Consider the following 27,834-nt stretch of genomic DNA (forward strand, 5'->3'; position numbering starts at 1 on the left):
AAAGGACACAGTATTTTGAGTATAAATTTGTTCAAATGCAGTGAGATTAAAAAGTAAACAAAAAATTCATAGGCCAAGAACATTATTAAAAATATATAACCCAAAAATGAATTGATTAAAGTTGTTCCTGTTAAAAATGTATTACCTGTGGAATCCAGCCCATAAAACAAGGGAGAACTGACGATACACTAGGAGAATCATGCTGATTTTCACAAAGTCGATTTCCATCAAAACTGCATCCTTCCAGCAGTAAGCCACTGATCTGCCATAGAGATATACACACCATTAAAATACATATTACAGTCTGAAACAATGGGAGTTACTCTATTATAGCTTCAGAAGGAAGGCAACAATTGCCACTGTAACTATACATTTCAAACAGTGTTAAAACAAAGACTATGGTATTTTCTGAGAATAATGAAGGAGAAGGCCTGGACCAGTGTTCACTGTGAGCTTCCTTTAGGCTTAGTCCTGAATTTTAGCAAATATTTGAGAAAAAAATACTTACAAATGTCATCAGTTATACAACTGCATGTGCTTTGGCACTAGAATAATAGAAATATGACAAAAGCCAAAATGTTACTCTTTTTACAGGAGGGGGAAAGACAAGCACACTAGAGAAAAAAACAAGTGCTCCTTGCTTGGAATTCTGACATCATTTTCTAAAGAACAGAACAACATTCAGAAAGGTTAATGCAAAATAATTTTTAACATGTCACACACAGCTGAAAGAAGAATAAAATAAAAGGAAAAAAAAGAGTTCATCTCTTGGGGACTCCCCTCATGGTCCACTGGTTCAGAACCTGTCTTCCCCACTGTAGGTTTGATGTATGAAGCAGGGCACCCAAAGCCAGTGCTCTGGGACCACCCAGATGGATAGGGTGGGAGGGAGGGGTTCAGGATGGGGGACACATGTGCACCTGTGGCCAATCAATGCCAATGTATGGCAAAGCCACCACAATATTGTAATTATCCTCCAATTAAAATTAATTAATAAACTAAAAAAAAATCTGTCTTCCATGGGTTCAATCCTTGGTCAGGGAAGTAAGATTCCACATTCCACAGGGCAACTATACTCACTTGCCTCAACTAGTGTGGGTGATAGTAGCTCAGTCATGCCCGACTCTTTGAGACTCCATGGACTGCAGCCCACCAGGGTCTGTCCGTGGAATTTTCCAGGCAAGAATGCTGGAGTGGGTTGCCATTTCCTTCTCCAGCCACAACTAGAGACACAGCCAAAAATAAATATATTAAAAAAAACAAACAAAAAAGGAGTTCATCTCTTACTCTAAATTAACCTTCGTATAAATTTATGAAATTATGAAAATAAAAATATAAATATTTTGGTAATGTTAGCTTCATATGTCTTAAGTTCATTCTTTCAGTTTCTGATAATAAATGTAGAGTCTGCATTTTGAATTCAGATCCATATCTATATTCTCACAATTTGAACTTGATAGAAAATAAAACAATCTTATATTGTTTAGTGCCTTTGAAGTTTTAACATACTATAGAATTTTAGAGGTAAGGGAATGCATGAAGCTGAAAGAGCTGAAATCATTTTCAACTACATTATAGTTAGGGGATGGTTATGGGAAGAGTACTAGTAGAGTATGCCTTGACAAACAGTTCTGATTAGTTGCTTTACCATGAAAACATGAACAACTTGTTCGTCAGTGAAACAGTTGGGATAAAAACAGAATTACTGAATTCCTAAGTTCAACATTCTTTCTGTACCACTGATATGATGTTATAAGGCCACTTTAAGGGTTGCTTAAGCATAGCCTTGAAGAAAAGTAAGTTAAAAATTTTTTAATTAATTTATTTTAATTGGAGGCTACTTTACAATATTGTGATGTTTGTCATACATTGATATGAATCAGCCACAGGTGTACATGTGTTCCCCATCCTGAATCCCCTCCCACTTCCTCCCCATCCCATCCCGCAGGGTTGTCTGAGTGCACTGGCTTTGAGTGCCCTGTTTCCTGCATCGAACTTGGACTGGTGATCTATTTCATATATGGTAATATATATGTTTTAATGCTATTCTCTCAAATCATCCCACTCTTGCCTTCTCCCACAGAGTCTAAAAGTCTGTTCTTTACATCTGTGTCTCCTTAGCTGTCTCGCATATAGGGTTATTGTTACCATCTTTCTAAATTCCAAATATATGCATTAATATACTGTATTGGTGTTTTTCTTTCTGGCTGACTTCACTCTGTATAATCGGCTCCAGTTTCATCCACCTCATTAGAACTGATTCAAATGCATTCTTTTTAATGGCTGAGTAATACTACATTGTGTATATGTATCACAGCCTTCTTATCCATTCATCTGCTGATGGACATCTAGGTTGCTTCCATGTCCTGGCTATAGTAAGCAGTGCTGCGATTAACATTGGGGTACACGTGTCTCTTACAGTTCTGGTTTCCTTGGTGTATATGCCCAGCAGTGGGATTGCTGGGTCGTACAGCAGTTCTATTCCCAGTTTTTTAAGGAATCTCCACCCTGTTCTCCATAGTGGCTGTACTAGTTTGCATTCCCACCAACAGTGTAAGAGGGCTGACTTTTCTCCACACCCTCTCCAGCATTTATTGTTAGTAGACCTTTTGATGGCAGCCATTCTGGCTGGCGTGAAATGGTACCTCATTGTGATTTTGATTTGCATTTCTCTGATAATGAGTGATGTTGAGCATCTTTTCATGTGTTTGTTAGCCATCTGTATGTCTCCTTTGGAGAAATGTCTGTTTAGTTCTTTGGCCCATTTTTTGATTAAAATTTAAGTGCTTCCTAATTTCAGTGCTAGAAAATCCCTATCTAGCCTATCCCTTCTCCAGGGGATCTTCCCAACCCAGGAATCAACCTGGGGTCCCCTGCATTGCAAGCAGATTCTTTACCAACTGAGATATCAGGGAAGCCCTAGAAAGTCCCTAGGCAACATAATTCTTCCATAGCCTCTTTCAGAAATTTCACTGAGGTTTGAGCTCAAGTGGTCTCTATAGCAATTTGTAAAAGCAGTCCCCACAGATAGTGTCACAACTTGACTATGTAATATGCATAGTATATATGCTATTGTTGTGTTCCATCAGTAAGTCACGTTCAACTCTTTGCGACTCCGTGGACTGCAGCATGCCAGGCTCTTGTGTGTTACCCCCCAGCGTGTGCTCCAATCCATGTCCATCGTGTTGGGGATGCTATCTGTCTCATCCTCTGCTGCCTCTTCTCCTATGGCCTTTAATCTTTCCCAGTGTCAGTCTTTTCCAACGAGTTGGCTCTTTGCATCAGGTGGCCAAAGTGATGAAGCTTCACCTTCAGCATCAATCCTTCTAATGAATATTCAGGGTTGATTTGCTTTAGGCTTCACTGGTTTAATCTCCTTGCCGTCCAAGGGACTCTTCTCTGGCACCACAATTTGAAAGCATCAGTTCTTTGGCGCTCAGCCTTCTTTATGTTCCAAGTCCCACATTTGGACATGACTACTAGAAAAACCATAGCTTTGACTATATGGGCATTTTGTTGACAAAGTGTTGTCTCTGCTAATACTGTTTAGGTTTATCATACCTTTCCTTCCAAGGAAGGAATTTAATTTACCTTTAATTTCATGGCTTCAGTTACCATCTGCAGTGATTCTGGAGCCCAAGAAAATACAATTTGCCACTGTTTCCACTTTTTCCCCATCTATTTGCCATGAAGTGATGGGACCAGATGCCATGATCTTAGTTTTTTGCATGCTGAGTTTTAATCCAGCCTTTTCACTTTCTTCTTTCACCCTTGTCAACAGGCTCTTTAGTACCTCTTCGCTTTCTGCCATTATAGTGCTGTCATCTGCGTATCTGGGGTTGTTGATGTTTCTCCTGCGATCTTGATCTCAGCTTCTGACTCAGCCAGCCTAGCATTTCACAAGATGTACCTTGAGTGCCTGTGTGCTCAGTGGCTCAGTCGTGTCTGACTCTTTGTGACCCTTTGGACTGTAGCCCACCAGGTTCATCTGTCCAAGGGATTTTCCAGGCAAGAATACTGGAGTGGCAACTGGACAAGTGGACAAGTGACGACTGGAGTTGTCATTTCTTATTCCAGGGGCTTTTTCTGACCCGGGGTTTGAACCCATGTCTCCTGCATTGGCAGTGGATTCTTTATCACTGAGCCACCTGGGAAGACTGGATGTACTCTGCATTTAAGTTAAATGAGCAGGGTGATACTTACAGCCTTGTCACGCTCCTTTCCAAATTCTGAACAAGTCCGTTGTTTGATGTCCATTTCTATTGCTTCTTGACCATATATGGGTTTATCAGGAGACATGTAAGGTGGTCTGATACTCCCATCTCTTTAAGAATTTTCTACAGTTTGCTGTGATCCACACAGTCAAAGGCTTTACGGTAGTCAATGAAGCAGAAATAGACATGTTTCTGAAATTCCCTTGCTTTCTCCATGATCCAACAAATGCTGGTGATTTAATTTTTCAATATGCATATACAGAGATATAAACTGAGATATATATTGAGTTTTCAGCTCAACTGGTCTCTACAGAAATTTGTAAAACTAGTCTCCACTGATAGCATCACAACTTGATGATGTAATATGTATATTGTTGAAGTTATGTCACTAAATTGTGTCCAATTCTTTGCAACCTCATGGACTACACAGCATGCCAGGCTCCTCTATCCTCTACTGTCTCCCGGATTTTGTTTAAGTTCAATTGAGTTGGTGACACTATCTAACCAAGTCATCCCTACCACCCCCTTCGCCTTTTCCTCTTTTAAACAATGGGTTGGTGGGGTGTTAAATACTGTCCTTTAGAGCCTTATTTCAATAACTGACGCTACTGACCATGTAGTTGCTTGATCAGACACATGGGAGACGTTCTTGGTCCCACCTCCTGAACTTCCGATATACTATCAACTACCAATGGCTGCCACCACCTTTAATCAAATCCTCTAAATTTGTCCTTTTCTCTCTCATCCTCTGTCATTCTCCATCTGCAGAATTTAAAGAAAATTAAAACATGGAGTTTCAAAAAACAATATCTATTGTTTATATAATAAAATGATAATATTGATATATCAGAGATTGGAGTGGTATCAACAAATGGTACCCTGTTTCATCTGCAATTCTGCATCAATGGAATGAGAAAAAGCAGAGAGGCCTAAAATACTACTTTTTTTTTTTACTGGAAAAAGATAGTTTGATGGATGTGATAGATCTCCAGGCAATGTACTTGCTAATACTAAACACAAGAATTTTGGAAGGCTTAACTCCTAGTTATGACAGTACTACGCTAAGGAGCCAGCTACACCAGATGCAGGGACTACCTTGAAGGGGCGGAGCAGAATATGTAACCCAAGAGAAAAGCATAGGAAGGCAGAGTTTTCAGCCCTGGGTTCCTGACTCAAACTCATCATCAGATAAAGTGACACCTTTCCTGGAAAGAGAGGAGTCAGGTAGCAGGTAGAGAGCATCTATGAGTATGAACATTAGTAAAGATTCCTCCATATGGAAAAACTACAGGAAAGGGAAATAAAAGTTTTCCTCTAATATCATATTTAAAATACTGGGAAAATTGCCTGATATACAGTAAGTGCTCAATATGTATTAGCTATTACTGTTCATTTAAGCTAATCCATCTACTAGTTTCTAGACACTGAGAATTATTTTATATAGTGCATCCATTTAAATAAGACAAATAAAGGTTTTATTGGAAATTATTTGGATGCCAGCAAATCCGGAAAACTCAGCAGTGGCCACAGGACTGGAAAAGGTCAGTTTTCGTTCCAATCTCAAAGAAAGGCAATGCCAAAGAATGTTCAAACTACTGCACAATTGCACTCATTGCACATGCTAGCAAAGTAATGCTCAAAATTCTCCAAGCTAGGCTTCAACAGTATGTGAACTGAGAACATCCAGATGTTCAAGCTGGATTTAGAAAAGGCAGAGGAGCCAGAGATCAAATTGCCAACATCCGTTGGGTCATAAATAAAGCAGGAGAATTCCAGGAAAACATCATTCTACAGCAGAGGTGACCTTGATTCTGTAACAAACAGTGGTATGAAATAAAAAGATGAACTTGATTTAGATGTGAAAAGACATGAGGCACACAATAACCAAACACAGTGTCTGGACTTTGACCTGAATTTGAACACACTATTGGAAATTATTTTTTTTTTAGACAATGGTAAATATTGCTGTGAACTGGCTATTAAATGATGCCAAGGAAATATTGTTAATTTTTTATGTGTGATAATATATTACATTTATATAAGAAAATTTTTTTTGAGAAATAGAGAAGTAAAATACCTGGACTTTGCTTCAGCAAAGACAATAAAAAAAGAGAAAAAGAAGAAGTATCTCTAAATTTTGAAAACTTTGAATATGGAGACTCATTTTACTATTCTTTCCTCTTCTGTATTTGCTTGTAATTGCTTAATAAGAAAAATAACTAAAAATGATTGGGAATAAACTTGAATGCCAGAAAATATTCAATTTTCTCTAAGGAATTACCTTCTCTGTCTACAGCTAGTGTCCAATATAGTAGCCAAGGTCACATATGCTATTGAGCACTTGAGATGTTACAAGTCTGAAATGAGATGTGCCATAAATACAGAATATATGATGGATTTCAAGGACTTTGTATAAGAGAAAGTAATATGTTATTCATAATTTTGAAATATTTATTACATTCTGAAACAACAATATGTTGTATATATTAGGTAAAATAAAATAACACTAAAAATATTTTTATGCTTCTTTTATATTTTTAGTGTCACTACTAGCAAATATAAAATTATGTATGTGGCTTGATGTAGGTTGAAGAAAGGAGCATAAGCTAGGGAAAGTTATATTCCAGAAAGAAATACAAACAGGTTTCTTAGGAGTTTTTGAAAGCTGGGGAAGGACTAGAACAGTTAATGGAACTTAGTACATAATCCCAGCACTTTGAATTTTTTTCAATAAGGTGTCAAGTAAAGTCAGAGGTTTTAGAGTAGAGACACTTCCCAAACAGGAAACTGCAGCCAGTTCTCAGCCTCCTGCTATATTTGGAGGGCATGAGAAGATAGCATTAAGTTGGCCAGGCTATGAAACAGTATAGTCAACGACGAATTAAAAGGCTTTTACTTTTCTTTCTGAGAGTTTGTATCTATTTAGTTATTTTTGGCAGTGCTGGGTCTCGGCTGCTGCCTGGGCTCTGCTCTAGTTGTGGCAAGCGGAAGCCACCCTCTCCTTGTGCTGTGCAGGCTTGTCACTGCAGCGGCTTCTCTTGTTGCAGAGAATGGACTCGAGAGAGCGCGGGCTTCAGTAGTTGCGGCATGTGGGATCAGTAGTTGCAGCTCCCAGGCTCTGCAGCGCAGACTCAACAGTTGTGGTGCATGGGCTTAGCTGTTCCCTAGCATGTGGGATCTTCCGGGATCAAGGATCAGACCTGTGTCTCCTGCACTGGCAGGCAGATTCTTTCCCACTGAGCCACGAGAGAAGCCTCTGAAAGCCCACTATACTGGCGTAAATATAATAAGATGCTCAAAGCACTTAATGCTATGAGAGTATCAGATTTAAAACCTTTGATTGCTGCAGTCACTTGAATTTCTAAGAAAAATAATTTTTTGTTGACCTAGTTTTATATCACATTATCTTGGAAACACCAAATCATTTTAGAGATTGACTTTCAGAGAAAATCATATTGCTAAGCATTCTTAAAAGTTCCCCCATGATTTAAAAATAATATCTACTTGATGATGACAATATAAGGATATTCACATTAAGTGCTCAGTTTTAAAAATGAAAACTATCAGAAATATATGTCTTAAAATGACAAAAGTAAACAAGTGGGACCTCATTAAACTTAAAAGCTTTTGCACAGAAAAGGAAACTATAAGCAAGGTAAAAAGACAAGCCTCAGAATGGGAGAAAATAATAGCAAATGAAACTGACAAAGGATTAATTTCCAAAATATACAAGCAGCTCATACAACTCCATACCAGAAAAACAAACAACCCAATCAAAAAGTGGGAAAAAGACCTAAAGAGACATTTCTCCAAAGACATACAGATGGCTAACAAACACATGAAAAGATGCTCAACATTGCTCATTATTAGAGAACTGCAAATCAAAACTACAATGAGATATCCCCTCACACCGGTCAGAATGGCCATCATCAAACAGCCTACAGATGATAAATGCGGGAGAGGGTGTGGAGAAAAGGGAATGCTCTTGCACTGATGGGAGGAATGTAAACTGATACAGCCACTATGGAAGACGGTGTGGAGATTCCTTAAAAAATCTAGGAATAAAACCACATGCGACCCAGCAATCCCACTCCAGGTCATATACCCTGAGAAAACCAAAACTGAAAAAGACCAAAATTGAAAACGTATCCCATTGTTCACTGAAGCACTGTTTACAGTAGCTAGAACATGCAAAAAACCTAGATGTCCATAGATGGATGGATAAAGAAATTGTGGTACATATACACAATGGAATATTACTCAACCATAGAAAGGAACACATTTGAGTCAGTTCTGATGAGGTGGATGAACCTAGAACCTATTATACAGAGTGAAGTAAGTCAGAAAAAGAAAGATAAATATCTAGATTCTGTATATATTCTAACACATATATACAGAATCTAGAAAAATGGTACTGAGGAATTTATTTACAGGACAGCAGTGGAGAATCCCAGGGATGGTGGAGCCGTCTATGGGGTCGCACAGAGTCGGGCACGACTGAAGCGACTTAGCAGCAGCAGCAGCAGTGGAGAAACAGACAGAGAATAGACTTAGGGACACGGGGAGAGGGGAGGAGAGGGTGAGGTGTATGGAAAGAGTAACATGGAAACTTACATTACCATATGAAAAATAGATAGCCAATGGAAATTTGTTGTATGTCTCAGGAAACTCCAACAGGGGCTCTTTATCAACCTAGAGGGGTGGGCTGGGGAGGGAGATGGGAGGGAGGTTCAAAAGGGAGGGGATATATGTATACCTATGGCTGATTCATGTTGAGGTTTGGCAGAAAAGAGCAAAATTCTGTAAAGCAACTATCCTTCAATTAAAAAAAAAAAGAGGTCCTGTCACTGAATACTGGTTGGTCTATTTGAGTGGAAAGATGAAGAGAGAGAGGTTGTATTTTGTATTTTCTTCTGGACTGTAATTATCATATTTGGTAGACATAAGGCCATAGTAATGCTAATAAATGATTTCAAAATGTCAGTTAAAAATAAAAGAATTATTTAAGGGTTTTTTTCTTTTGTTTTTTGGTAAGTTTTCCACTGCTGGACTGATAAGCTACAACTGGCAGCTCACACTCATTTGGGGAAGATGTGTCTGAAGCTTGTAACTCCTAATTCTAATGAGCCCATTCTCCTCATGAAACCTCAAATGTCTAAATCTCCAATTTCCTCATTGTTTTAACTTTTATTTCCTGGTAAGCTCTAAAAGAGAGGGAGTTGAAATACAAATAGTATAACCACTTGGTAAATGGGCCAACTCTAGCCTGGCATGAAGCAGCCCAAATGACCTGGCAAGCATAAGTGGCTTTAATATGCTACTAGGTCCCAAAGTAGCAGCAGCTTTCAGGTATCTCAGAGAACCATGCATTATTAACAAGTGTATAATGTGTTTAATAAGCCTGATTTGCCAAGGTAGAAGACCTGATTTTGCCCTTTGTGTTTGGTGGCATTGGAAGTCAAGGAGGGAACTGGAAGCGGCCCAGGTTTGCCAGAGCCAAACTTTCACAGCCTTGGGCATATGAAGCATGCAGGCTGAACAGGTGTGTGATGTGATGCATTTTCTAGTACTAAGTTTCACAACTGCTGTTAACAAATAACAAATCAATAATGGAAGTGAGGAAATTTTAGAGGGCCATGTTCAGGATCTAAAAAAATCAATATACATACATATTCTCTTAAGCAAGTCTAAGGGGTTTGAGATATTGATTGATGTGGGAACTATAGCCTTGCTTAAAGATTTCACTAGTTGAATTCAGTCTAGGGTGGTAGAGACTGAAGAAATTTAAAGCCAGTTAAGTTTTACAGTGACAATAAAATTTAAACATAATTCAAATTCAAAATTTTCCTATCAAAACAATCCTTTCATTGAAAATTTAATTAAAAGGAACCTAAATCAATTATTTAAAACTTACTGATTATGCCAACTGCAGTGAGGGGTTGCAGTTATAACTATAAAAAGTTATAAAAACTTTTTATCTGAGAAATATAAACTGCAGGTAAGAAATTAGGAAATATGCTCCTATTGTTTACATGAATGAGGGGACAGAGAGGAAAAATTCTGTTGAAGCAACTCAAATCCCATATGAAGGGATTTTTTTTTTAACTTAAAGTTTAAGACATAATTCTATAAAACTTATTCCTAAACATACTGACCAACAAATATTTTAGTTTTTAACAATAAAGTTGCTTTTATAAATGTCAAATGAAAAATGAAAGAATTCTGCTTCACTAGATAAAAGCAGAGAACTTTATACTAAAACATACTTTTGTTTCTAATTAAAAAAAAACACATACTGCCTAATAAAACCTAATCCAAATCTAGAGAAATAAATAAAAACACACACACAAATATAGGTTTTCAGAGACCTTGTAATAAACATGTCAAGGAAGTTATTGTTTATATCCATGATAAAAAAGACAACAAAGGCTCAGACTGCTCTATTAGTGACTTTAAAAAGTCACATGGCTCTGTTGGGTGACTTAAGATCAGAATTGTGTTTTACTGTCAACCTTCCCCCCTCCCATTTATAAAAGAAAACATATACACTTGGGATTTTCTGACTGTAGATAATTTTATTTCATTTTGTAAGAACAGGGGGATAATAGTTCAGGAAATATGAATACACCTTGACACAGAATTAAATGAAATTTGTTTCTCTTGTTTTCTGTAGCAGTCTACCTAAATAATGATGCTACATTCTATGTGTATGCTAAGAGACCACACAGTCAGGTAAGTGCATGATTCATGGGCTTCCTCCTTCTCCTTAATGACTAGGCCACAGTTTATGTGTACCAGTAATAATTAAGGTAGCTTTTCTGAGCTACAGGTTAAGGTTAAAATGCAAAGGATGAACAAGAACCTGCTAATTCTGCTTCAAGGGAGAATGTTTTTGTAATCTATAAAGCCAAAAGGGAAAGACCTAACTTATTGTCAATGATCAAATTTCTGGCACACTATACCATTACAGTTGGTTTTGCTGCTGAAGGCAATGGCACCCCACTCCAGTACTCTTGCCTGGAAAATCCCATGGACGGAGGAGCCTGGTAGGCTGCAGTCCATGGGGTTGCTAAGAGCTGGACACGACTGAGCGACTTCCCTTTCACTTTTCACTTTCATGCAGTGGAGAAGGAAATGGCAACCCACTCCAGTGTTCTTGCCTGGAGAATCCCAGGGACGGGAGAGCCTGGTGGGCTGCCGTCTATGGGGTTGCACAGAATTGGACAGTTGGTGTTAATAAGGCCTATTACAGTATCTCTCCTATTGTTGGTCCGCCACTCAACAATCCAACTAGAATATAACTGAGTATTTATTATGTATGAGGTATTGTTGGAGGTATTTGAGAAACAAGAAAACTGAAAAAAAAAAAAGACTATTCTCATGGGGCTTACATTCTAGTAGAGTAAGACAAACAACAAATAACACATATAATAAATTATATAGTATGTTAGAAAGTAGTAGTGCTATGAAAAGAAAATCATTGACCTGGAAACTAGGATTATGAAACAATTTCTGATAGGTTAGTTGCCTAAGGTTAACTAAGTTAAAGAAATATAGTCTTGCATTAATTGTGCATGTGTGTGTGTGTGTGTGTGTGTGTGTGTGCGTGCGTGCACATGCTCAGGCATGTCCGACTCTTTGTGACTCCATGGACTGTAGCCCTCCAGGCTCCTCTTGTCCATGGGATTTCTCAGGCAAGAATATTGGAATGAATTGCCATTTCCTCCTCCAGCGGATCTTCCTGACTCCAGGATCAAATCTGCATCCCCTGGGTCTCCTGTGTTGCAGGCAGATTCTTTACCCACTGAGTCATCGGCAAAAGCCCTTACATTAACTTTAACTATATGTTAAAACACTGAACTAGATGCGGAAGATCTGAAAATAGATAAGACAGTCTTTGCCTTCGATGACATGACTCTCTCATAAGACAGACCAATATAGATATATAGAGATAACCACACTAAAACATGCGGCATCACGTACTGCTGTTCAGTCACTAAGTCGTGTCTGACTCTTTGTGCCTCTAGGAACTGCAGTGTGCCAGGCTTCCCTGTCCTTCACTACCCTGAGTTTGCTCAAACTCATGTCCACTGAACCAGTGATACCATCCAACCATCTCATCCTCTGTCGTCCCCTTTTCCTCTTGACCTCAGTCTTTCCCAGCATCAGGGTCTTTACCAATGAGTCAGTTTTTCACATCATGAAGGCAATTCTATGTGTGAGAATGTGAAAGGGGAATGGTAGAGACATGAAGAAGACGATGTGGAAGAAGGCTGGAGTTGCTGGGGAAAGGATTTCATTAGTTTTGTCATTATATTTGAATGGATATTATTATCTATTATTGCAAGAGTAATGAATGTACTTTTAGCAGTAAAGCTGCTATGAAAATTTATATGGCAAAAGATGGTTTAATTTTTTTTACTATGTAGGTTTGATTTTAGCAGACACCTAATGCATTAACAAACTGTAAACTATCTAAGGACAAGATTTAACTTAAAATGTTAAAATACATTTACACTTACTTTGAAAGTGAAAGTGACAGTAGCTCAGTCGTGTCTGACTCTTTGCGACCCCATGGATTATAGTCCATGGAATTCTCCAGAACAGAATATTGGACTGGGTAGCTTTTCCCTTCTCCAGGGGATCTTCGCAACCCCACATTGTGGGTGGATTCTTTACCAGCTGAGCCACAAGGGAAGCCCAAGAATACTGGAATCGGTAGCCTGTCCCTTCTCTAGTGGATCTTCCCGACCCAGGAATCAAAGTGGGGTCTCCTGCGTTGCAGACGGATTCTTTACCAACTGAGCTATCACATTCTTTATTGTACAGCAAGTATTTATTAACTTGAATGTTAGAAGAGGTAATATAACAACTTCAAGATTCATATCATTTTTTAATGAGTTATATTATCAGATATGTTATATTCCTACTATTCTTATTTTGTATTAGAACAGGTTGTATTTTGTACAGTTTCATGCTAAATCTTAACTTACTTTGATTTTTCACATCATAGGTAATACAATCTATCTCTGGTGACTTTGAGACTGGAGGAGAATTTTTTTTATCCTAGTTGGTACTTATATAATCTTTGACTCAGATAAATATCTAAATTCAGTCTCATACCTTAATTTGAAGCTTTGCTTCTTGTAGGCGACCTTTCCATGATGCCACAAATTTGAGGCTATCCACAGAACAGACCATAGCTCTGTAAAAGTGAAATGTCAAATGTCAGAAAGCAATAATTTTCAGGAGCTATAGAATATATTGACTATCACCCTTAATGCAGGTATATGAGGGGGTTTCAATAAATGTTTACCAGCTCAAATGAAATATTGATATTTATAATAAGATCTCAAGGTGCAACCAATTTGAAGATCCCCTAAAGCACAAAAAACAACTACATTTTTTCCCAGTGTATTTTTGGAAGTGTCTCTTTCATTACATTCCAACTTAAAAATTATAGACTATATATGACATGATAATCCATATTTGTCTTAAAACAGTTTGATATTAACCATCAAATACTGTTTCCCACCAAGAAGCCTAGTCAGCATTGTCTAAGAGGAATTTCATCTACAAAAAAGATGAAAATATTCTCATTCAGTTCAAAATGGCAGCCACTACTCACATGCGGCTATGGAGAACTGCAAATGTGGCTAGTATGTTGAGAAATCATATTTTTTCTTTGACCTCTTTCTTATGGGATTGTTTATTTCTTCTGATATTAAGCTGAACAAGCTGTTTATATATATATTTTGGATACTGACCCCTTGGCCATTATTTCCCCCATTCCATTTTGTTGATGGTTTTCTTTGTTGTACAAAAGCTTTTAAGCTTAACGAGGTCCGATTTGTTTGAGACCCTCTGTGCTTCCTATACTTGGATATCTATTTCCTCTTCCAGGTGTTTGAAGTTGCAGCATAATTTCCTCAAATACATTTCCATTCTTCTCTCTTCTCCTTCTGTAACTAATATAATGTAAAAGTGAGGATACAACGTTCTCAGGGATATTTGTTTCTTGAATTGCTTTTTTGTTTTCCTTTCTGGTGTTCTGACTGGACGATTTCCATTATTCTATCTTCCAGATTGCTTATTTGTTCCTCTGTATCAGTCAGTCTGCTCTTCATTCCTTTTAATGCTTTTTTTTTTAAATTTCAGCTATTGAATTATTTATTTTTGACTGGGTCTTTATATTTTCTGGTTCCTAGTGAAGAAGCTCATCTTTTAGATCAATTCCTTTTCCTAATTCAGTTAACATTTTCACTTCCAGTATTTCTAATAATTTATCTAATCAATTGTTTATTTCTCTTTCATGATCTGTTTTTTCAGGGGTTTTCTCTTGCTTTTTTCAGTTAGGAGTAGCTCCTCTGACTTTTTCATTTTCCTTACTGTTTTCTGCCTCTGTGAATTTAGGTGAAACAGTTATTTATTACATCTTATAGGGGTACTCTTATGTGGGAGTATCTTGATGTAGACCCCATGTGCTCAATGCATTTGATGGGAGAGCGAGATCTGATGTGGGTGCCAGTCACGTCTTTCCTCAGAGTGTGCTGTCAGCTATCACTTTGGTAAGGCTTGAATCTGAAGACAGAGTTGGCCCGGGGTGTGAGGCAAAACTTCCTCTCTGGTCAGTGGCCATCCCCGCCCTATTAAAGGAAGGGTCTGATCCTCTGTGGCTGGAGTGGAAGATCTGTGTGTCAGGCATGAGTTGGCTCCATTTTCCATTAAGCGTATGTCTTCCCCTCTCCCCATACCAGGAATTTTGTCCCCGGAGGGGAGTGCTGAAGCAAGTGAGGTTCCTGTGCATAAAGCTGCCCAGTGTGCTGAGTGTGTAGGCATCCGTGGTTCCACTCAGATACAGCACACGGTCAAGTCTTTCCCTGCTCACATCTGCCCAGCTCCAGCGCTGTGCTGAGGCACGGACTGAGCGAGGCCAGAGTGTTTGCTTAGCTTGGGCTGTGGTGTGTGATGGGGTGGTCGCAGCAGACCATGCATCCGCTACAGCAGCCCTCTCTTTGCCCCGTGGTGGGGGCAAGGCCTCTGTGTCTCTCACAGCTGATCACATCGTCAACACCCTCTATGTTCCACAGGGGAGGCAGGGCCTGTGTGGTTTTCCTTCACCTCCATGGGGTGGGAAGTTAAGCTGTAGGATACAGTAGCCACTCTCATAAACCTGGGATGCTTCTGGGGCACCACTTGAGTAGGTGCCAGCAATGGCCACCACAGACCCCCCAGGGTCCAGCTCAGGACCGAGTCCTCTCTGCCTCCTAAGGCACAGTCTTTTCCCAGGTCCTGGTCATCTCAGATCCAGGGCCACACTGTGGCATGGAGCACATGGGGCCAGAGATTTGCTTGCCTTGGGCCAGGGCGTACAATGAAGCAGTCACGGGACCTCTGTCCACCTTGCCTCAGGGCTAACCAGTGTGCACACACTTGTCTTGCATGGAGTCCCGCCTTCCTCATGCTTTCTGTCTGTCCCAGTAGTCCTCCAACCAGCAAAGGGGGGTTGCCTCCTCCATGCAGGACCCCAGGAATGGGATGCCCAATCTGTAGTTTGATGTAGTATGAGGGTCTGCCCATAAAATCCCCTTTTCCCCGAGTCTCCTTTTCAGGGTCACAGGTCCTGACTTGACTGCGTTTCTTTCCTTCCTTCACAATTATACCTTTTTTTTCTTTTTCTTACAGCCTTGATTATAAAGGAGTTCTTCTATCAGTTTCCAGTGAGTTTTCAGTGAGAATTGTTCCACACATAGAGGTATTTTTGAAGTGTTCATGGGGGGATGTGAGGTCCACATCCTCCTACTCCACCATCTTGGTCTCCTTGCTGCTGCTGCTAAGTCACTTCAATCGTGTCAGACTCTGTGTAACCCCATAGATGACAGCCTTAATCCTATTTAATTTTAATTCATTAGAATTTAAATAGCTCTACTTGACTTCTGCCTACCATATTGGACACAATAAGTCTAGAAAGATAAATGACCAAAATGTTAAAAATTAGAGTTTGTTTTTTTGAATTCTAATTAAAAAATCACATCATTTTTCAAAAGCAATGCTAAAAGTTAACTGTTATTAACAGTAAAGTACTACGAAATAACACAACTATTTGGATTCGACAATAAATTTATTTCTTGACAATCAAGCAAATGTGATCAGAAGTGAACAAAGTGTACAATTAACCTCTCAGACAAATAAGTACTTCACTCTATTTACCTTGCAGTTTCCTGGCGAAGAGCGTTGAGAAACGTGTCTGGATGGAAGAGTTCTGATAGGTCAAGTGTGTCAGAGAGAAGAGTCTGTTTTTCAGCTCTCTCTACCCAGTTCTAGAAGCAGGGAAATACACAAATACACGTTTAAAAACTTTGCAGATTTGAAAGATAAAGGTCTATTAAAGAATAACTATGCAGAAATAATTTTCAATGAGGAAGTTATGTAATTTCCAAATGCTCTGAAATGATGTGTAGGGATAAACTTCCACTGTATGTTATGAAATCTACTGTAGCTTTTTGGCATAATATCCATCTATCACACAAAAAAACTTCTTTGCACAACCTTTTGTCAGTACTTAGTGTTAGTTGCTCAGTTGCGTCCAACTCTTTGCGACCCTGTGGACTGTAGCCCGCCAGGCTCCTCTGTCCATGGAATTCGCCAGGCAAGAATACTGGAGTGAGTTGCCATTCCCTTCTCCAGGGGATCTTTTTGTTAGTAGAGATCTACTCAGAATAAAAAGTGTAAAATATGACATTTAATCTTATATATGGCATTTAAGTCTGGACTAGTACTTCTTCTACTGATGACTCACCTTTCAAAGTGTGCTCTGGAGATACTTAGTATCTAGGTCTAAAACTAGAGTTCCCAAGGTTGCTAATTCTTGGCAAGGCAAACTGGATTTGTGTTCCAGATTTAATTGTAAATTTTCCATTTTACTAAATCAAGTATTACAGTGGAGAGTAATGTCCAAGAAAAAATAATTTTTTTTTGTTAAAACAGGTTTTTTTTTTAATAGTCTTCTCTACTTATCTGCCACTTTGTAAATCAATTTATACTCCATTTGGAGAAAGAAACATTATCATAAAGTATGTTTGATAAGTATAATGAAAGATTGATATTTGGAACAAATAAAAACAACAAAGTCATGTCCAAATTTGTTATATTCTTTCCATGTATTGGCCAATTTTATGCTTACCACAGTCCTGAAATTGGTTAATATCCCCATTTTACAATCAGAAAATGGAGGCATGGTGAGGTTAAGGGTCTTGCCCAAAGTCATATAGTGCTGGAGTCAGATAATAAACTCAGATGATTTGTTTCTCTGTAATATTTCCTGGTGGTACTATTGTACCTTAAGAGATAGAGAGCTTTACTGACAATTTCTTAATCAGTTTGCTATTTCAGCTGGTACACAGAGATGGTACCACAGTCAGAACTCTCATTTACTCAGTAATTAATTTTGCATGATTTATAAAGTCTAGGAAAAATAATTTAATGTATCACTGTGTAGTGGAGAAGGGACTCCTCCACTGGGACCACTCTAGTATTCTTGCCTGGGAAATTACATGGACAGAGGAGCCTGGTAGGTTACAGTTTATGGGGTTGCAAAGAGTCGGACATGACTTCGCAACTACAAGATTATTGTGCAGACAGGCTGTGTTTCATGTCCTATAACACTCTGTTATCCATCCAAGCATTTATATCTGTCAGCAGGTCTAGAATAGGAGAAATTAAAATCTCCAAAGCTAGTGTGCTTGCATTAATTAATATCTTCATGCATTTAACTACTATTCCCACCTTAGAACGAGTAGCAAAAATGTTCCTACGTCCATCCTAGCAATTGATAATATGTTGATTTTATAATTAGGAAAGACTGTATTTTTCTGTTAAATTTTTGTTGGAGTATAGCTGATTTATAACGTTGGGTTAGTTTTAGGTGTACAGCAAGGTGAATTCTTACACATACACTATGTGTATCCCCTCATCTTTTTTTAGATTTAAAAAAACATAGACTTCACAAGTTGTTACTAAAAAAGACACATACAGAATATCTGATGAAAATATGTTCAGAACTAATTATGTTAATGGTTAAATTTATGATTTTGGACTACTACTCATATAAAGTTAATTATGAGGAATTATTTAAAATTTCAAAACATGTGTTACTAAAATAAATCATTCAATCAAGACAAATTTACAGATAAATCAGTTACCTATTTGGGAGGAAAACATTCTTAATTAAAATAAAGCCTAAAACCTAGATTCATTTCTATTCTATATTCCTCAACTCCCCAAAATATAGATAGATATATACATATTTTTTAAAATATAGAAATGATTAAAAAGATATCTCTTTAACAAAGTATGATTACTTTTTCTTAGATATTGTCCTTTTAATAATGACATTTTAAAATAACAGTCCATAAAGTAGATATACCATAAAGCATTTATTTTTCAATTAAATAATTTATAATTACATATAACAAAGATAATTTATTCCTTATCAAATATTTTGTATCTGCCTTCTATTTTCATTATCTAACCACAGACAACAAATTATGCTTCCATGACCCATTTTTATTGTAAATATTAATTTCTATTATCTTAAAACAACTATTTTAAAATAATCACTTACTGTATAAATATATCAAATTATACTATTATTTTAAAAAATCCTTTAATTTTGAATTCAAAAACTCCAAGAGTTGTTGCTAACAATGGATGTGCATATGTTCAAATTAATTAAAATTCAGAGTGCGGCTGATAATCAGAATTTTACTTCATTAAAGTTTCAATTAAAATAATTAGTCAAGAATAAGCTTCTTTAGTAAAAATGTTTTTATTAATCTATAGTGAAAATAACCTGTTAGTCTATTAAACTTAAACTAAAGCAAAGGTATATTTGATAAGATAAAGTTTAAATAAAAAAGATTCTTTTAATGTATAATATCTTTGAACAGGAAACTACACAAAATAAAGAGCCAATACTGGAGTGAGTAGCCATTTCTTTCTCCAGGGCATCTTCCCAACCCAGGGATTGAACTCAGGTCTTCCGCATTGTAGGCAGATTCTTTATCAGCTGGGCCACTGGGAAAGTCCTTTAAATTTTTAATAACTACATTAAATCTGCTCATGCATGTTTATAGAAGCTTTTATTCATAACCGCCAAAACTTGGAAGCAACAAAAATATATCCTTTAGTAGGTGAATGGACTAATCAACTCTGGTATATTGTGACAATCAAATATTATTCAGTATGAAAAACAGATGAACTATCAAGCCATGAAAAGACATGGAGAAAACTTAAGCGCATACACCTAAGTGAAAGAAATAATTCTGAAAAAAACTTTACATACTATATGATTCCAACTATATAACATTTTGGAAAAGGCCAAATTGTGGAGACAGTAAAAAGATCAGTGGTTAGCAGGGATGAGGGAGCAGAGAGAGATAATAAATAGGAAGAACAGAGAATTTTTAGGGCAGTGAAAACACTCTGTATGTTATTAAAATAATGGGTATATGCCACTGCATGTTTGCCCAATCCACAGAATGCTAACCATCGAGTGAACCCTAAGGTAAACTATGGGCATGGGTGATTAGATGTGTCAACAGATTCACCCTTGGTAAAAATGTACAGTTCTTCAGAGTTGATAATGAGGGAGTCTAGCATGTGTTTGTGCAGGGAATATAAGGGAAATCACTGTACCTTCATCTCAATTTTGTTGTAAGCCTAAGATTGGTCTAAGAAATAGTCATTTTTAAAAAATGACATTTATATTCATTTAAAAGAACAGAAATAAAGACAATTAAACAGCATAATCTTTAATGAGCTTTGGACTGAGCTTTCAACAAAGTTACAGACATTACTGGCAGTTATTTTTCAGTAAATGTTTCTCCTTTATTCCACTCCAGATTACAGGCCATGCTCTTTTTAAAGGACTCCACTTGAGACTAAACATAAGACCTGTGCCTCTCCTATGATTATGAGACTACATATCTATAATTCTTCAAATGCTATGTAACAGAGGTAATTATGGATGTAAGCAAACAAATAATAGAACTGAACAACTTAGTGGGGTTGGACAACTTATTAAATACTATAAACACACACACACACACACCAAGATTCACAGACAGAAAAACTTCTAAGCTAGGATGAACCACAGAGATCATCGACATTTCCTTACTATAATACACAGAAAATGATTTTTCCCAGGTGATACAAGACAATTTAAAAATACTGCAAGATTTTATTTTAAAAAGGCTAATGATGAAGTAGAATGCATAAACAGAAAGGGCATTCCTTCACTCATTCAGAAACACTTGCTGAAGGCAAGGAGTTTATCATCTAGTTAGGAGAGACCAAACATGCATAAATCACTGTGCTAAAAGAGCTAAGGGGAAAAATCATACTAGACATGAATAATGTATCATGAATGATCTGCTCCTATATGGACCAAAATATATACAATTTTGAAGGAAAATGACTGTTCTGCTAAGAATTTAACATCTAGTTAACTTACTGTTTATTTGTAAATACAGATGAGTATCATTCTTTATGCCAGAGTTCAGAAAATAAACAAACCATACCTCTGTATCTTTTTTCTTGTAAATACTACTCAAAAATGTTTTCCACCTGTTTTATATACTACTCAAACCTAAGATTTTTAAAGATGCAGGAGTAAATTAAATCATTTAAATACAGAAATACATCTAAATGGTAGTTATCATAGATCACTGGGGAATGGAAAAGTTCAATAAATGGTGCTGGTGGAAAATGATTAACTTTTTAGAGGAAAAAAGTTTAAACTTTAATTCTTATCCAGCCTAAATTTATGTTAATTGCATTCAGAGTTGAACTAATATTGAAAAAGAGAAAGCCAATTCAAGACAAAGGAAAAATAAGATTATGTCTGATTAGAAAAATAGATTATAAAAATTATCATAAAAAGGTAAAAGCCACTGAAATTAAATTTGGAAAAAAAATTTCCACAAATATGGAAATGAATTAGTAACATTAAAATAACTATAGATTGCATACATGCTTATTGAAACATAAAAGATAATACCATCCTTAATAGTTATGTTAATTTAAAAAAGTAAGATATGCTTTTAGTCCTTCAGAATAGCAGAATGAGAAATGAAAAGCTCAAGTGCTGGTAAGTATACTACACGGACAACATTTTTGTAGAGTATACACTGGTGCAATATTTTTATAAGTAATGTGATTAATGTGCCAAAAGCTTTAAAAACATTCAAGCCATTTACTCAGTAATTCCTTTTATTGGGATGTAATTAAGGAAATAATCAAGAGATTATTAAGGTTTGCTCATTTAAAATTATTTGCAGTATGAAGAAATTCATTGTTGTTGTTCAGTCACTCAGTTGTGTCTGACTCTTTGCAACACCATGGACTGCAGCACGCCAGGCGTCCCTGTCCTTCACCATCTCCTGGAGCTTGCTCAGACTCAAGACCCTTGAGCTGGTGATACCATCCAACCATCTCATCCTCTGTCGTCCCCTTCTCCTCCTGTCTTCAATCTTTCCCAGCATCAGGGTCTTTTCTAATGAGATGGCTCTTTGTATCAGGTGGCCAAAGCATTGGAGCTTCAGCATCAATCCTTCCAATGGATATTCAGGGTTGACATCCTTTAGGATTGACTACTTTGATCTCCTTGCAGTCCAAGGGACTCTCAAGAGTCTTCTCCAACACCACAGTTCAAAAGCATCAATTCTTCGGGGCTCACCTTTTTTATAGTCCAACACTACATCCATACATGACTACTAGAAAAACCATAGATTTGACTAGATGGACTTTTGTCAGCAAAGTAATGTCTTTGCAGTGATTTTGGAGCCCAAGAAAATAAAGTCTGTCACTGTTTCCATTGTTTCCCCATCTATTTGCCATGAAGTGATGGAACCGGATGCCGTGATCTTTGTTGTCTGAATGTTGAGTTTGAAGCCAGCTTTTTCACTCTCCTCTTTCACCTTCATCAAGAAACTCTTTAGTTCTTCTTCGCTTTCTGCCATAAGGGTGGTGTCATCTCATATCTGAGGTTTTGATATTTCTCCTGGAAATCTTGATTCCATCTTGTGCTTCATCCAGCCTGGCATTTCTCATGATTTACTCTGCATGGATTTAAAACAAGCAGTGTGACAATATGCAGCCTTGACGTACTCCTTTCTCAATTTGGAACCAGTGCATTGTTTCATGTTCAGTTCTAACTGTTGCTTCTTGACCTGCACACAGGTTTCGCAGGAGGCAGTTAATGTGGTCTGGTATTCCCATCTCTTGAAGAATTTTCCACAGTTTTCTGTGATCCGCATAGTCAAAGGCATTAATGTAGTTAATGAAGCATAAGTAGATGTTTTTCTGGAATTCTTTTGCTTTTTCTGTGATCCAAAAGATGTAGGCAACTTAATCTCTGGTGCCTCTGCCTCTTCTAAACCCATCTTGAACATCTGGAAGTTTTCAGTTCACATACTGTTGAAGCCTAGCTTGGAGAATTTTGAGCATTACTTTGATGGTATGAAAAATGAATGCAATTTTGTGGTAGTTTGAACATTCTTTGGCATTGCCCTTCTTTGGGATTGGAATGAAAACGTACCTTTTCCAGTCCTGTGGCCACTGCTGAGTTTTCTAAATTTGCTGGCATATTGAGTGTAGCACATTAACAGCATCATCTTTTAGGATTTGAAAGGAATGTATGTACACCCGTGGCAGATTCATGTCAATGTATGGCAAAACCAATACAATACTGTTAAGTAATTAGCCTCCAATTAAAATAAATTTATACTAAAAAAAAATAAATAAAAATAAAGATAGTAAAGCAAAAAAAAAAAAAAAAAAGAAATAGCTCAGCTGGAATTCCATCACCTCCTCTAGCTTTGCTCATAGTGATGCTTCCTAAGGCCCAGTGACTTCACACTCCAAGATATATGACTCTAGGTGAATCATATGACTCACATATGACTCTAGGTGAGTAATCACACCATTGTGGTTATCTGGGTCTTTAAGACCTCTTTTTGTATAGTTCTTCTGTGTATTCTTGTCACCTCCTCTTAATACCTTCTGCTTCTGTTAGGACCGTACTGTTTCAGTCCTTTATTGTGCACATCTCTGCATGATATGTTTTCCTGGGTATCTCTAATTTTCATGAAGAGATCTCTAGTCTTTCCCATTCGATGTTTTCCTCTATTTTTTTCCTTTAATTAAAAATAGAAATTATATATAATATATATGTGCTGTGCTTATTTGCTCAGTCATGTCCGACTCTTTGTAACCCATGACCTTCAGCCCACTAGGCTCCTCTGTCCATGGGATTCTCAAGGCAAGAATACTGGAGTGGGTTGCCATACCCTCCTCCAGGGGATCTTACTACCCAGAGATCAAACTCAAGTCTCCTGCACTGCTGGTAGATTCTTTACCGACTGGGCCACCAGAGAAGCCCCTATGATAATGTACATAAAATAATATAAATTAGCTAATTAAATTATGGTACATGAGTACAATAAAACATTATATAACAATAAAAACTAGTATTTGAAAAATATTTGATGACATTGGAAAGTGTACATTACTTAATATATTTATCAGAATGTATACATAGTAATTAGCCTAATTATGTAAAAATAATTGGACATATAAAAAACATTGATGAAAATCATTATCAACTTACATCATTTCAACTGGGTCTGGTCTAAACTCTACTAATGACTGTCTTCATTGATATTTTATAGCAATTATTTAGTATAAGATGAAATACATTAATAAACTGATAACATTTTTATTTTGTTTTAATGAACTGTGTTTCTTCAAAAAATGGCTTAAGGCAAATAACAAATAATTCAGGCAATCATTTTTCTCACTGTTACATCTTTTATGCTTCTTCATCTTTTGTCAAAATTACTTAGTATAAATTACAGATTTAAGAATTTGAGAACAAATTCATCTAGAATTAAAATCTAATATATCCAGATTGAAATTAAGTACATCCAGTCATTAACTGGAGTAAACAACACATTAAAAGTGATTAGCAGGTTGACAACTCTGTACATACAAGTTTCTCAGTTTATTGGACAAAAAGATAGTAATAAACTGCAGCTCATCAACAGGTAGATTATCAGGAATTATACTGGAGCTAAAACTTCAGAATTAGTATTAAAGACAAATAACACAGTTCTTCCTAGGAAAGCCTTGCCATACCAACTTCAAAACATAGTGGGTGTACTACTAGATATTTGCCATTCTTTAGTCTAAATTTTTCCTAAATGCAAACCTAGGTTTACATCAACATTGATCAAATCTTGTACATTAGTACTAGTAATATAAGTAATATACTAGTAATATAAATAATTAGTACTAGTAATATAAGCATAGGGAAAAGATAAATTAAGTAAGCTCCCCAAGTTTCAATTTCAAGTCATTACTTTAAGCAGCCTTGTGAGACTGAGATGTAAAACCTGGAGTTCAAGAGAACAAGACTGATTTGGACAAGCTTTCTGGAGATCTAATCATTTTGAGTTATAATCCTTAAAAAGATAATTTCTTGCCTCATGTACTCCACAAATAAAGTTACCTTGCATATCAATTTTAGAGAACTGTTTTTCTAAAAGTGTATTAAATGTGCTGCAGTTAGATTCCATCCATTTATATTCTGCTAACCATTTAAACTGATTTTAACTCTTCATAGTATCTCAGAATTTTGATGTGCTGTTTTGATTTTTACTCAGCTAAATTAATTCTTAATTTTCTTTTTGATATCCTATTCTCAAATCAGTTTACTTCAGTTCTGTCACTCAGTCATGTCCAATCTGCGATCCCATGGACTGCAGCATGCCAGGCTTCCCTGCCCGTCATCAAATCCCAGAGCCTACTCAAACTTATGCCCATCGTGTCAGTGATGCCACGACATGATGGCATCCTTTGTCATTCCCTTCTCCTTTGTCATTCCCTTCTCCTCCTGCCCTCAATTTTTCCATCATCAGGGTCTTTTCAAATGAGTTGGTTCTTTGCATCAAGTGGCCAAAGTATTGGAATTTCAGCTTCAGCATCAGTCCTTCCAAGGAATACTCAGGAGTGATTTCCTTTAGGATGGACTGATTGGATCTCCTTGCAGTCCAAGGGACTCTCAAGAGTCTTCTCCAACACCACAGTTCAAAAGCATCAGTTCTTCTGTGCTCAGCTTTCTTTATAGTTCAACTCTCTCATCCATACATGACTACTGGAAAAACCATAGCTTTGACTAGACAGACCTTTGTTGGCAAATGTCTCTGCTTTTTAATATGCTGTCTAGGTTGGTCATAGCTTTTCTTCCAAGGAGTAAGCGTCTTTTAATTTCATGGCTGCACTCACCATCTGCAGTGATTTTGGAGCCCAAGAAAATAAAGTCTCTCACTGTTTCTACTGTTTCCCGATCAAGCTGCAATGAAGTGATGGGACCAGATGCCATGATATTGAATGTTGAGTTTTAAGCCAACTGTTTCATTCTCCTCTTTCACTTTCATGAAGAAGCTCTTTAGTTCTTCCTTGCTTTTTGCCATAAAGATCATGTCATCTGGCTATGTGAGGTTATTGATAATTCTCCCAGTAATCTTGATTCCAGCTTGTGCTTCATCCAGCCCAACGTTTCTCCTGATGTAGTCTGCATATAAGTTAAATAAGCAGAATGATAGCATGGACGTACCCCTTTCCCAATTTGGAACCAGTCTGTTGTTCCATGTTCAGTTCTAACTTGCTTCTTGACCTGCATACAGATTTCTCGAGAGGCAGGTCAGGTGGTCTGGTATTCCCATCTCTCTCAGAATTTTCCAGTTTGTTGTCAAAGGCATTGGTATAGTCAATAAAGCAAAAGTAGATCTCTTTCTAGAACTCTTGCTTTTTCTATGATCCAGCGGATGTTGGTAATTTGATCTCTGGTTCCTCTGCCTTTTCTAAATCCAGCTTGAACATCTGGAAGTTCATGGTTTACATATTGCTGAAGCCTGGCTTGGAGAAGTTGGAGCATTACTTTGCTACTGTGTGAGATGAGCGCTATTGTGCCATAGTTTGAACATTCTTTGGCATTGCCTTTCTTTGGGATTGTAATGAAAACTGACCTTTTCCAGTCCTGTGGCCACTGCTGAGTTTTCCAGATTTGTTGGCGTACTGAATGCAGCACTTTTGCAGCATCATCTTTTAGAATTTGAAATACCTCAACTGGAATTCCATCACCTTCTCTAGCTTTGTTTATAGTGATGCTTCCTAAGGCCCACTTGACTTCACATTCCAGGATGTCTGGCTCTAGGTGAATGATCACACCATCGTGGTTATCTTGGTTATGAAGATCTTTTTTGGATAGTTCTTCTGTGTATCTTGTCATCTCTTCTTAATATCTTCTGCTTCTGTTAGGTCCATTTCTGTCCTTTATTGTGCCCATCTCTTTGCATGAAATGTTTCCTTGGTATCTCTAATTTTCTTGAAGAGATCTCTAGTCTTTCCCAGTCTATTGTTTTCCTCTACTTCTTTGCATTGATTGCTGAGGAAGGCTTTCTTATCTCTTCTTGCTATTCTTTGGAACTCTGAATTCAAATGGGTATATCTTTCCTTTTCTCTCTTGCTTTTCATTTCTCTTCTTTTCACAGCTATTTGTAAGGCCTCCTCAGACAGCCATTTTGCTTTTTTGCATTTCTTTTTTTCGGGATGATCTTTATCCCTGTTTCCTGTACAATGTCACGAACCTCCATTGACAGTTCATTAGGCACTCTGTCTATCAGATATAGTCTCTTAAATATATTTCTCACTTCCACTATATAATTGTAAGGGATTTGATTTACACTGGACTGGGAAACAGGCTCTTGGAGGGCACAGTCAACCATTTTGCCTTTTTGCATTTCTTTTTTTGAGGACTGGCCTTGATCACTGCCTCCTGTACAATGTCACGAACCTCCATCCATAGTTCTACTCCCATATTTTATTTAAAAGTAGATTTTTTTAAAAAAAGTAGATATTTAACTTCCAAGTATTTTAAGTTTCTTAAAATCTTTTTTCTACTAATTTCTAACAATTATAAATACTTATAGATTATTTGAGACAAGTTTGATCTATCTACCTTAGTATAATTCTGTGTGCATTTGAAAAGATGTGTACTATAGTGTTGTAGAATGAAATCAAGTGATTTTATAATTAAGTTATTTAATAAAGCTGTTTAAGTTTTCTATATTGCTACTGCTTTTTTGTCTAGTATTCTGTCAACTGTTGAGAGAGATACATCATATATTTTTAAACTCTGCTTTTAGATGTATAACAATTTAGTATTGCTATATTCTTCTGATGACTTGATAACTTTATCATTATAAAATAACCTTCATTATCTCTTGTTATATTCTATGCTTTGAAACTTGCTTTCCCTGATACTAATATAGCTACACAATCATGGCATCTCTTTTTCTATTATTTTGCTTTCAACCTATCTCTGCTGTATTTAAAGTGCAATGCCTGGATGCGTAATGGTACCTTAGCTGGATTTTGTTGTATGCAATTTGACAAATTTTGCCAAAACTTTTCGTTGGTAACTTTGGATATTATTTAATGATTTATTTTAAAATTATTTAGGGAATGAGCTTATAAACAGCTACATATTTTAAATAAA

The 27,834-nt window shown here is 37.0% G+C and overlaps 1 protein-coding gene across 1 annotated transcript in view; it reads right to left on the reverse strand.

Annotated features, from left to right (window-relative positions):
* The window catches only part of DYNC2H1 (dynein cytoplasmic 2 heavy chain 1), a 376,760-nt gene that overhangs the window by 14,543 nt on the left and 334,383 nt on the right, over positions 1-27,834 (reverse strand). Inside the window, exons 87-89 of the mRNA XM_052652274.1 lie at positions 16,425-16,534; positions 13,338-13,419; positions 146-262 (exon numbers count right to left, since the gene is read on the reverse strand). Coding sequence (XP_052508234.1) covers positions 146-262; positions 13,338-13,419; positions 16,425-16,534 — 309 coding nt within the window. The remainder of the gene's footprint in view (positions 1-145; positions 263-13,337; positions 13,420-16,424; positions 16,535-27,834) is intronic.

This window comes from Budorcas taxicolor, chromosome 15, assembly GCF_023091745.1.
Source record: "Budorcas taxicolor isolate Tak-1 chromosome 15, Takin1.1, whole genome shotgun sequence".
Taxonomy (NCBI): Eukaryota; Metazoa; Chordata; class Mammalia; order Artiodactyla; family Bovidae; genus Budorcas; species Budorcas taxicolor.